This window comes from Schistocerca serialis, chromosome 1, assembly GCF_023864345.2.
Source record: "Schistocerca serialis cubense isolate TAMUIC-IGC-003099 chromosome 1, iqSchSeri2.2, whole genome shotgun sequence".
In the NCBI taxonomy this organism is placed as follows: domain Eukaryota; kingdom Metazoa; phylum Arthropoda; class Insecta; order Orthoptera; family Acrididae; genus Schistocerca; species Schistocerca serialis.
In genome coordinates this window covers 720,494,060-720,506,864 of record NC_064638.1, presented here as the reverse complement: position 1 = coordinate 720,506,864, position 12,805 = coordinate 720,494,060, and the positions used below count along the sequence as shown (strand labels likewise).

Here is a 12,805-nt window from a genome sequence, read left to right as displayed (position 1 = left end):
CGAAACCCCACTTTTACACTTTTCAAGGGACTTCAAAAAAATTGTGTAAACCGCGGGAAAATGTAAAATGTGGGAAATAACATTTTAAGCTGTAAAAGTTACGTATAGGATACCCCCTTGCACTTTATGTTTGATACATGGTACATAACAGGCATCAAAAGACTTGTCAGGGACTTTTTTACTATCTGGTGAAGATTTATTATCTAATAAAAATCGCTGATGTATCTGGAACAGGTAAATGTCTGGGAAGTACAAACGTTAGACACAATTTCATGTTAAAATCGATGTTTTTAAAACCCTGCAGCTGCCATTCATCATTTAAATAACGAAATACTGCGCTAGTTACGTATTTTTTCATGCTTAGCATGACGCGTTTCGAGAATTTTTTCTCATTGTCAAGTGCAAATATGTACTTTGCGTGGTGTTTGAGTATGTGTTGTTCTGCGTTTCTTACACTGTAGTCATCTTTTTGAAGTTATCGTGTACTGTGCCTCATCAGTTATGTATAAAGCCAGACACACAGCAAACTGTCACTCACATTTTTTGTTTGTGTAACATCACAAAAAAAAAATACGTACGTAAATATTGAACTCGACAACAAGAATAAATTCTCGAAACATGTTTTGCTCAGCATGAATACAATATGTAACCAGCACTGTTTTTACACTAAAAACATTTGAGCAATGCAAAGTGAGTGACTGTGTCATCTAGTGCTCCACGTGGCCATACGCCGAAATGCGCTAAATATGGTTCAACAGAGGTGTCACAATGATAACCACCACAAAACTGCATTTGCACAGTAGAGACAGTTTGGAAATGGTTCTGATTGGTCACAATATTTTCATTTGAACGAACCTAGTTACTCCCATCAGCCACCACGCGATTAGAGCTTGGCAGTGGCAGGAGGTATGGCATGAATTGTTACAACTTTTACTCGTTTACCACTTCAAATCCACTGAGTTGAGTGCCCTGGTGTCAAGAAACTTAACCATTTAATATTTGTAAACACTACTGGACGGCCAACATCATGCCAGCATCATATTTTCTCCACATGCATTTTTTCGTAATACGTAAATTGCAAGAAAATTATAAATATGTTGATGCAAAATTGGGTGCGGATTAACTTTGTGGGCATAGGAAATTTGACGGGCCCAATAAAAAATGTTGTAAATTGCAGGAAAATGTTAATTCCGGGAAGGTAAAAGTGGCGTTATACTGTAACTTTTTTCCCAATCATGAGCTATGTCCCTATACTGAGACTGGTCTCATCAAAACTGGTAGACTGTAAACAATGCGTGAGAATGAGTTGGCTGCATATGTGTTCTTTCACTTTTAACAGAAGGCAGAATAGCAGAATTCCTGCTTAGTTTTATGAAAAAGACAGACAGAAATATTTTCAGTTGTGGAAGGTAGAAATACAGATGATATTTTATCCATAATGGTTAACCTTTTCGCTGTTGTGGGCATGTATTATGCGTCTCCCTGCGCTGTTTCTCAGGTCTTGTAGACGTGTGTACACACGCTGCTTGGATTTTCCTACAGTGCTGTGGACATAAGAATGCATCCTGAGCCGCCAACCTGTCACTACTGCGGATGAATTACTTCCGTATCACGGTGAATGAAAAAGTTTAGAGTACTTATCGTACAACATATGTGCCTCACTATGTGCCATCGTTTGCAAAAAAAAAAAAAACATTTCGCTATCTTGAATCATTTGACGGCTTATGACCACGTGATTCACTATGCACAAGGACAACGTTAATGGGCTCATCGTGTACGACTGTTCTTCTGATATAAAACCCAATAACTCGATAATGAAATAAGGTAATCTTCCTTACTCACTTTTAAGTGAAATTTAGATATCTTATCTACATTTCATTCATTGTAAGGAAGCTAAAATCAGTAATACACTAAGGTTACGCAAGGCGTTTTTATCTGTACAAAATCTTTAAAATTTTGTGGAATGTTTTACTTAATTTGAGTGCAGGGCAGGAACTGTGGCATATAATGAAAAGAAATTCAGTCTTTCTCTGAAGCAAATACTGTAAGATGTGCTAATAGTTTTTGAAAAATCAGATGATAATTATTTCGTATCAGCTGGAACGCCATCTCTCAGCACAGGCACCAGCATTTGACGAGCAGTACCATCATAACAAAAGCCACCTTAACATGGAATTCAAAGAGCAGGTCTGTAGCAGCAAAATTAGACTGTAGTAAATACTCCAACTAGCCGCAAGTTTCTGGTTTTGGGATTGAGCCCATTAGTATTGATTTCTTGACAAGTTTTACATTTTTGTCCTAAAATATAACAAAGTTTTTGTAATTATATAGTTTACAAAATGCTTTAGGACACAAATGTAAAACCATTAGTAGAGTGTGTAATCACTACAACTTTTTTATATTGTAGCACACTAACGTAAAACTTGACAAGAAGTCAATGCTACTGTCTCACAATGGGCTCAGGCCAAAAACTAGTAACAGTACAATAAAATCATTTCTAAAAAACTTTTGGCTGGTTGCAGTATTTTCTGCAGCATAAAATACAGATGTGTGTAGACTCAAAGGGCTCTTATTTTGAAGGTAACTGCCATTCATAGAACATATTTACTAAATACACAAATTTGCACCATTAAGTCTTGTTTCTTTCTTGACAGGCCTTGTACACAGTCCTTTTTTGATGGATTAGAAGCCACTGAATTGGTTGATTTTGAAAAAATTTTCATAGCATAAGAACAGAGTTCGAGGTCGGAAAAGGGTTCACACTAAATGCCGAGACAAATAGTAATACAAGTAATCTTGTTTTTTCGTGTTGTGGTAGTAGACCGATTTTCAGAGTCATTTATGGTGAATATTAAGTGGTTGTCACTCAGTAGCTGAATGAGACGATTTTTTTAAAAAAAGAAAAGAAAAAGCTATTGTAAAGGTAGCATGGAGAAATATTTAGCTACTTGTATATAGGTCATTTCTTTTTTTCTCTCTTTATGTGAGTGTATGTGTGTGTGTGTGTGTAGTTGCTTAAGACAGTTTTTTCTTGTACCCTTATTATTTACTAACATTTTGCATTATAACAGCCTACTCATGTGTTGTGCATTCTTTTGGCATCTGCTAAAACAGGAATTTTTTGGAATGTCTCGTTGCATGCAATGGTTCATAGATTCTGTTTAGATATCTCTTCATTTTGTGAAGATGTCAGTGGTTTTGGTAATGGCATGTTAAGTTTTCACTCTCCATTTGAAATAAATTCTCACTCAATTCATGAGTTGGAGAACAAAATTTTTGTATGATGAATGACTTGACTTATGAGCTGTAGCAGTGTGTGGGAGAAAATAACAAGAATGTTCAGAATACATGTAAAGATGTTGGAAAAACATTTCTTCCATAGTTACTGCATGCAGATCCATTAATAACCTTCTCAGATAGTCTGCTTCTTTCAGATGTCATACGCACTTTTAACTGTGACACAGGGAAGTGAAGCAGAAAGTAATACATCTGAAGATATTTTGTGTTGGTTTTTCAGGTGCATATTAAGAAATGTATATAAAAGTTTTTATACCATCAAATATGTAACTCTGAGTGAAATCGGACATATCTGAACAATTGCGTAATCATTACCTAGCAACACACACACACACACACACACACACACACACACACACACACACACAAACTCTTCCTAAGTTGATTTGTACTCAGCTTAAAAGGAGTGTATAGTTTGTCTGGGACTGGTGTCTGCCTGTGAATGCAGGGCTATGCTGCATAGTCTATTACCACAGGTCATTGCTTGTATATACAACAATAATAAAGAAATAATGCTCTTCAGTAGACTTTTACTGTACATTCACATTGAAAAGTTGATTATAAATGTACATAGTAAGCTACAGTGAAACTCTTATTCCATACTTTTCAAAGGACTTCTGAAAATGAAAATGGTGGGAAATAACCTTTCAAGCTCATAGTTCATAAGACATCTGTGAGCTGCTTATTAATTGTTGTGTTGTTCAGTCAGAAACCATCAATCTTATGTAGATTTGGCATAAGGGCACTTTTGTAGCATTCTTTTATTTTATTTTTTATTTACTGAAAAACCTACTTTCCACCATAAAAACCAGAATCCTAATCTGTTTTAACTTCTGATGGTGAATTTTTTCTGGATGATTTCCAATTTCATGAATACAGAGTTTACATCTTCTGCACAACAGATTTTCTACTGTGTATTTTAAAAGCAAGGATAATGGCCAAATCAGAGGGCTACAACTGTGCTAGTCACAAAGTGTTTCAACTTTTCAAAACCATCAGCGCTGATGCCTAAAATTACTGTAAGGCAAACTTAACGATATTTCCCTCCATAACAATTTCACCTTTGAAGGCAACTGTTTTACTTGAAAGAACAGGGAAGAAGAGAGATCTTTCATTGATGTTTGAAGATGTCCTTTGGTTCATAGTGTTGTGTAAGCTCTGTTAACATATCAGTGTCACTGACAGTTTTTATATTCACTTTATCGTCTTCCCCATATATAGCTTTGTAGACCAATTTCTAGTGCTTCTTAAAGCTGCTGATCCACATGTTAATCGCAGAGGAATCCTCAATTCAGGGTATGTTAGCCACCTTCAGCACTTTTTTTTCCCACCGTGATATTGGATGTATATGCTGCCGGAAACCAGTTCTTCATAATTTCTTCCAGCTCCGCACGTTTTGAGCAACTGGCCTTTTTTTACCAATATCTGCATTTTTCAAAATTGAGTGTTGTGTTCCATGATGGTATTAAGTTTGGACATGGTATATTTAAATTCCGTGTAAGTGCAATGTGTGTTCTTTGATAAGTCTCAATTTCCTTGAGATTTTTTTACTTCTGTCTTTGAAGGAGCCTTGTTGTTGCTGCTCATACTATTCTCCATCGTAAAACTGCGACAGAAAAACAGTATGCTTTTACTTAAAACAAACAGCTAACAACACAAATGGAATATCTATGAGCAGTGACTGATGGGAGTAGCTACTTCGATTAAAATCAGATGGCCTTGATCGATATCAAAAGCTTTCTCAGCACAGCTACCAAGTTAATCTTAGATAGAACACAACACTGTTCAGTGGGTTTGTATACTGTAATTTGAAACTGTATTATTGGTGGTCACAAATACTAGGAAGTGGATTTTGTGTGTACGTTATCATAATCCCAAGGAAAAGTTACAACCCAATTATGTTCTATAAAATATAGAAATATAATAATGTACTATAACATAACACTTTAGTATCATATTTTCCATAAAAGTTTGATAAGCAGAAGTACAGAATAGCTACAAATGCTGTTGAAATACAACACACAATACTGCCTACAGCAATACTAAAGTGGAAATCTTTTGATCATTTTCAACAATTTCCTTATAAAACATTTCTGCTCCTTCAGGTATGTAAAATGCCTCATAAGATTTAAGACATACTTTTTCTTTTCCTTGTTGACCACATTCTTTTCCAAGGTGGTTGCTTTACTCACTCTCTGGATATCCATACTTCTGCACGTTTTCCATACATTATAAGTGTCTGTTATGAGAACAATACCTTCTGCTTGGTGAGCAGTTATTTTGAAAGAATCTTAGATCATAAGGTTCTAGTGCAGTGGACTTGACTTCATAATCTTTATTTAGTATCTCAACCATTCCACATTGTTCCAGCACTATATAGTACTCAGTCATTTAAAGAACATCTTCCTTTCACCAAACAGTCAGTTTTCTGCTTTATTCCATGAAGGATATTAGTATGCTCTTCATTACAGTATTATTTTGACTTGGTACAGGAGCCCAAAAATAAATGAGTTTTATTTCTACCATTTTCTGACTGGGAAGCCTCAAGATCTGAGAGAAAATGCAATAGGGGTTGCTTGGTAGCATCCTTTAGGACCTTCTGTTTCAAGCTAAATATAGAAAGCAATCCTTTTCTCTGTGCTCAAGAATGAATCATAATGCACAAATTGTATAGCCAAACCTGTCTTGAATAGAATACTTCATCTATGAAAAGCTTTGGTTATTGGCTGATTCTGTTGTTTATCAAAACAGTCATAAACCACATTTGGGTTTTCCTCCTCATTATTGCAAAGATCTTTTTGAACGAAATTGTGCAACATGTAGTTTGTTATTAATTGATCCTTTTTCTCTAGACCGTGTTCCTTTTGAGAGTCAGTCTGTGGACACCCCTGTCTGACCAGTTGTTTTCCTTATGCTGTACCTCATCAAAACACACACACACACACACACTCACACACTCTCTCTCTCTCTCTCTCTCTCTCTCTCTCTCTCTCTCTCTCTCTCTCTCTCCCTCCCTCCCTCCCTCCCTCCCTCCCCCCCCCCCCCCCCCCCCTCCCACCTCGTCCCCATCCATCCATGTGGTGGTCCTTCTCCCTGACAAAGTGGGCTCAAACTGAGCAATCATTTTGTTGTGTAAACCACTCATTTATTTCTGTTATTGGTTCTGATGGCAAGTGCTTATTTCTGTTGGTTCTGATGGCAAGTGCTTGCCAAAAATCCCCCACCCACTCTCTCCAGAAACCTCTCTCGCTATACAATTGACAGTGACATCCTACATTGTTGTTCTCTCATCAGGTCTCTCAGAAGCAGAGCATGGTTTGCATTTACTGACATTGCTTTAATTTTCTTAGAGTAAATATAGAGCTTTGCAAAACCTCATAGTTTTCAACAGGATATGCATGGCAACGAGCTTGATTTGTATCTACAAAAATCCAAATTTTGAACAACTGAACATTTGTCGACTTTTAGAAAAAACACTATTTGTATGACTGTGGAGTTATTAAGAAATATGCCATTGAACATTCAGCAAACCTATGGTTCTGCTGTGATAGCAACCATCTCATTTTGCTAATTATTTCTGTGATCTGAATGGTTCAGATCAAGGTTGATTTCTGACAAGGATTCAATTGTGTGATCTGCATGTTTTATCTGATTTGGCTGAACCTACTTACTTCCTCTGGAGTCATATGAAATGCAATGTTTACACAAGAGATGCCTGTGTGTGTACAAAAACTCTAGAGTACAATGTGCATGTTGAAGGGATTCAGTGACAATACACTTACCCGTACTCACTGCTCTGATGCAGAAGATACACAGTTCAGTGGAATTTGCGGTTATGGTGGATCACTCATAACAATAAAACTAGGAGCTACAGTTCAAAATGGCACTCAAGAGACCTTTGGGTGTGTAATAGGACTTTAGAAACAATCAGTATTTCCTTGTTGATATTTCTGGCTGAGGCATTTCATGCTCCTTCAGAAATTATGTAACATCAATCTCATCAACTTGACGTCTGTATCATACTCAAATTTTTAAAATTCTGAATGTCTTCTCTTCTCAGTTTACTTTTTAGATTAATTATTGTGGCTGTGGGACTACCTGCCTCGAGTATGGGAGCTTTACTTAGAGAACATGCTTCGTCACAAATTAAACCTGACTGCGTGCCTATTTAAAACACATAATTCTCATATTTTCCAAATATTAAAGTTGTGTAATTGAAAAATGGAAAATGTCACTTTGAAATAATTACAGTACAAGACAAATTAATTTATTTTATTGTCCCTTCAGCATGTAAAACACTAATCTAACAATGCCCGACTCATAAAGTCTTGTGTCAGCTGTTAGGTCTCTTCACTTCCTTACTGAAGTAACCATAGTTACGTCGCACTTCCACATCAGTTAACATTAGCTGATCACAGAAGCCTTTTCATTTAATGTTCTGTTGTCAGTATGTTCCTCCATGAAAATTACTGATTCAAAGACACACACAATGCAGATTCAGCCATAAATCTCATAACTAATTCCACACACCCTTCCAGGAAATTACTGATTAACACTTTTAACTCTTAATTACACTTTCTAGCAAATTCTTCGTACTATTTGTCCATAATGTGACTGCTCCATGCTGAAGCCCAACAACTCTGTGAGCCCACACAGGGATGGTATGTGACCACTGCCATTTTGGGGCATTGTTACCATTGTACAGCAAGGCAACATTCCCTCCACAAAAAAAGGTGTGCTCAGCTTAGAGAGTTCCACAAGCCCACTATAAGTAAGGAGTACACTATTGATACGTTAAACCATCAGAGATAGAAAACTCCTTACAAGTTATCTATGTATTTGCAATGTCGCAATATATCAAATGTTAAGGTTCACTACTACAAGGTATGGATTGCTTTGTTTATGGGGGAACAAATAAAACTATTTTGCAGAGGCAGCCTTAGCATTCAACTTATATTTAAAATAACTACTAACGTTAAAGAATGAAATTATTCCCTTTCAAGAAGGATTAAGTGTTACATCAAGTGTTGAACCTATTCTTCCCACCATTTATTGCAATAATTTGTTTTTCTTTTTTTAATTTGTGCTGAAGTACATTCTGGCAGGAAACCGTCATTGCCAATCACTTTACTTTTGTTCTGGCAGAGTGTAAATACTTTAAGAGTAAAGGAGATCACTCATCAAAAAGCAGAAACATCATCAGGCACACACAAAAAAGAAAGAAAACTTGTTGACTTTAAGAGTAATACTTTTTTGAGCTAGATCTCACAACCGTGCATGCACGTGTGCACTGCCACTACATGCTGCCAGCAGGGCAAACAGTGCTACTGCTCCATTTCGGCAGGTGGACAGGTTTTGAGAGGAGGGGTTGTTGGGATGTGGGAGGGAGGGGTGGCAGGTGTACAGGCTAGGCATCTGACGCGAGGTTGTCAGAGCCAGTGTGGAGCAGCGCACACTAGTGTTGACATGGGGATGTGAATTGGGAGAGAGTGACAGAACGGAGGAAGGGGAAACTGTTGGGTGGAAGGCATGGAGATAGTGGGCTACGGGAAATTAAGGCCAGGTTGGTTATGATAGCGAGGGATTTATTGCAAGGATGACTACCATCTGCGTAGTTTAGAGAAGTTGGTGGTCAAGGGAAGGATCCAGATGCCCCGGTTGTGGATCAGCCACTTAAATTGGGCATGTTACACTTGGCTACATGATGTGCCACCAGGTGGTCAACACTGTTCACGGCAACAGTTTGTCTCGTGTACAGCTGGTTGATAGTCATACTGACAAAAAGCTCTGCAGTGTTTGCTGGAGAGTTGATATATTACATGGCTGCTTTCACAGGTGGCCCTGCCACTGATGGGGTATGATAAGTCTGTGACAGGACTGGAGTAGGAAGTGCTTGGTCAGTGGATGGTTGGGTGTTGCACCTGTGGTTTCCACAGAGGTATGATCCCTGTGACAAAGGGCTAGGAGTGATAGTGTCATAGGGGTCGACTAGAATGTTTTTAAGGTTGGGTGGGTGATGGCACACCACTTTCGAAGGGTGGGAAGCATCGCGGATAGGATGCCCCTCATTTCACTGTGTGGTGATAGGCAACCAAAGTTCTGTCAGTGTATGTACCAACCAGCTGTCCACCACAGCGAATGGCTGCTGCCAAACTGTTGCTTAGAACCGAGTTAGCCACATGGTGCCACAACATGCAGCTAAGCATAACATGCTCAGTTTCAGTGTCTGTTTCACAACTCGAGTTGTCTGTGTCCTGCCCTCCACGTCCAGCTTCTCTGAACTATGCAGATGGGAGTCACCCTTGCAAAGCCTCCTTCACTCCGATAATCATCCTGGCCTCAATCGCCAGTAACCCAAGCTGAGTTTGACCCTCCCAATTTGTGTCTCAATGTCACCTTCAGCATGCACTGCTCCTCACTGGCTCCAACAGCTTTGCACTGTGCTTCTGCTACCTCTTCCTGCCTTCACTCCTAACTGGCAAATCCTCTGCCTTCCTCCAAGCTACTAATCATCCACTGCCAACCCTTCTGACTCTGTCCCCCTTTACCCACCCCAACCAGCACAAACCCCACCCCAACTGACACAAACCCCATTCCAACCTGCCCACCTGCATCGTTAGTTCTGCCAGTGCCACGCAGGGGCATAGGTCGGCTTGTGCGTGTGCGTGAGATCTGTCTCGAAGAATTACTCCAAAAGCTTTATTTTTTGTGTTTACCTGTCAATGATTCAACACTTCTGCTTTTTGGGGAGTGATCTCCTTTACTCCTAAAGTATTTGCAATTCTTTTTCTGTGGCCTTCACACAAATTTGTATTGTAAAAAATGATTCTCTGCGTTTAGTATATTTCATTCAATGACTATAGTCATATATTTTAAAGAGTAAAATAATTGACATTTAGATACTGTGTTTGATGCACTTCACATTTGTGAAGTCTTATTTGCCGTGGCTTTCCTACTGTGTTTGTCCTTCTTCCATAACATCATTTACACATTATAACCATCATATCATAATTAAATGTGTTTCATGTATAATCACAATAATTCCTCCATTGTATCAGTTGATTGGGTAAAATTGCATTTAACTGCAAACTGCCTTAGTGCCATGGAAACAAAAATATATTTTGGTGCAACAATTAGCAAGCTGGTTGGTGTATCATGTGGTTAGAGACCACTGCTTCATTTGAAAGATTAATTGTAATCGTAGTTAACATTTTATATGGCCATGATGCTAAAGTTCATATGGAGCACTTACGTTAGGCAGTGTAAGAACTTTTTGATACTGTTCTCAGAAAGTCAAAGAAATACTGACTTGTGCTAGTGCAAATTACAGAAAGTTGCAGCTCACTGTGTTATAGTTGAGCATGTTAGATTTAAGAAATTACATCAAAATTTGGGAGTTCAAATGCACAAGTAAAATAAGTTTAGAACTGGACAAATAAGTACTAGCAAGTGTGTGTGTGTGTGTGTGTGTGTGTGTGTGTGTGTGTGTGTGTGTGTGTGAGAGAGAGAGAGAGAGAGAGAGAGAGAGAGAGAGAGAGAGAGAGACATTATTAGAGTTGTAAATGAACTACAGTTACACTAAAGTATAACATGGTGTGGAACAATTATGAAGAGACATTTTGTGGAAAATGAGGATTATACTGTTTGTTTATTTCACATTATGTTTGAATGTGGCAGTTCATTTGAAGTTGGCCTGTTGCTTCATGACAGCATTGTCAGAAGCACACAACTCTTCTTTTGCTAACTATGTTTCATTGTTGATATAATTATTTACTCACTTCTAATTTGCTTTTTAAAAATTAAGTTCATTCTTGTTGTTTTTATCTAACAGCTAATGATTGCTCATATGTTCTACTAATAAATTTCATTTAAATAATTACTAAACAGCACATAAAGATAAATTCATTTTCCATGAAGGACAGAAACATGGACATGTATGCAAGCAATAATTTATTGAAAGCTCTTTATTTCCTCAATTTTTATGTTATAAACATAATTCATTCTGTTCTTACTAATTCTGCATTTGTAATGTGTTACTTTGCTTGGCTGCAAGTCTTGCAATTTTAGCTTATTCTCATTTTTAAGCACCACACGCCTATCTTTCTGTCCTACACCATGACATGCCGTGTGCAGCTAAATCAGTAATTTGCTACAAAAGCGAATAGTGCAGTGGTTATTTGTGTTGTACAGCACGTTGGGGGCAGGAGACAGCTTGCCGGTAGCTGTTCGATCGGCCAAGGGCCATATCAAGTCTGCGTCCATCTCAACATCTGGCAGGGCCGAACATGCGACCTTAGAAACCCCTATAGATCCTCTCAGGCAAAGGTAGTATGCTGTCTGCTCAGTCCCAGTTCCTTTCTATAGTTACTATCCTTCCAGGCAAGCTTAAAGAGAAAGTGTTTCAGAAACTTAGCCAAACTACAGATACTTAGGTAGCTAATGCCATCTCTGCTTTCAGTTGATGAGCAGCTTATTTTCTTCTTACCTAAAACTTTTTGTGGTGTTTCAAAAATAGTCTGGTGATAGTAGTTGACAATGTTGCTTGCATACATCCCAATCCTACTTCCTGTTAAGTTAGCATTAATTTTTCCCTTGCTTTTCTTTCATACATGCTGTGCTTTTCCTGTTACTGAATGCTTGTCTTACTGCTATATATTGTGAAATTTCCATGTTGCTTTGTGTTGTTTAGTTTTAATATTTGTATGTGCTGACCATTGCATGTTTGTATTAAACTTGTTGTAGGTACTAACTCCTACTTATTGATACTGATGTGCTGAAATGTTATTTCATTGCATGAGAACTTGACTATGTACTTAACAATGTTTTTGCTAGGTACAGAGACGATTAAACTCATGATAAAAAATTTTACATTTTGCCACTTTAAAGAATGAGAGTGACAACCACAGTTCACATTTTGATCAAATATTTAATTAATATTGCTCTTTAAATATACATTCTCTATTGGCAAGCTGCCTGGAGGGTTTCTCCCTCCCTCCCTCTCCCCCCCTCCCTCTCCCCCCCTCCCCTCTCTCCCCTCTAATACCAATATGTAATAACTCAAGATAAATTTTATGTACAACACTGTAGTATATAAAATTATCATGTTGTAGAGAGAGAAGTATGCAACACTTCAGAGTTTTATATAAATTGTAGGTAGTTCTCTTATAGCAGTGTTTCATATAGTTAGTGTGCTTGTTTCTTTTGCTCACAATTTTCTCAAGAGTTTTGTCCAGTTATGCGATAGTGATCAATAGTTGTGTTTACCATAAAAAATCTTGTGTGACCTGTTTACATTCATTAAGTAAAAAATTAATGTCCAAATTTCAGAGTTTGCAGTCAAGTTAATTTTCCTTCCATATTTTGATTACTTCCGTAGTGGACTCCTACTAAACGAGGCAAGTTGTTGACATATTGCAGAAGGAAAGTTGTGCCTTCCATAACAAAACCAAGAACTCAATTTTTTAAAGTGTAATATTGTATGGAAAAACTAGTAGAAGCCAACCTCGGG

At 37.8% G+C, this 12,805-nt stretch overlaps 1 protein-coding gene across 9 annotated transcripts in view; it reads left to right on the top strand.

Annotated features, from left to right (window-relative positions):
- Positions 1 to 12,805, top strand: part of LOC126481357 (serine/threonine-protein kinase MARK2-like) — a 303,564-nt gene that overhangs the window by 234,759 nt on the left and 56,000 nt on the right. For 8 of the 9 annotated variants that reach the window (XM_050105112.1, XM_050105094.1, XM_050105085.1 and 5 more), the window contains one exon: positions 11,488 to 11,622. The exons of the other annotated variant lie outside the window; for it this stretch is intronic. In XM_050105112.1, the coding sequence (XP_049961069.1) occupies positions 11,488 to 11,622 (135 nt within the window). The remainder of the gene's footprint in view (positions 1 to 11,487; positions 11,623 to 12,805) is intronic. 9 annotated transcript variants of the gene reach the window in all.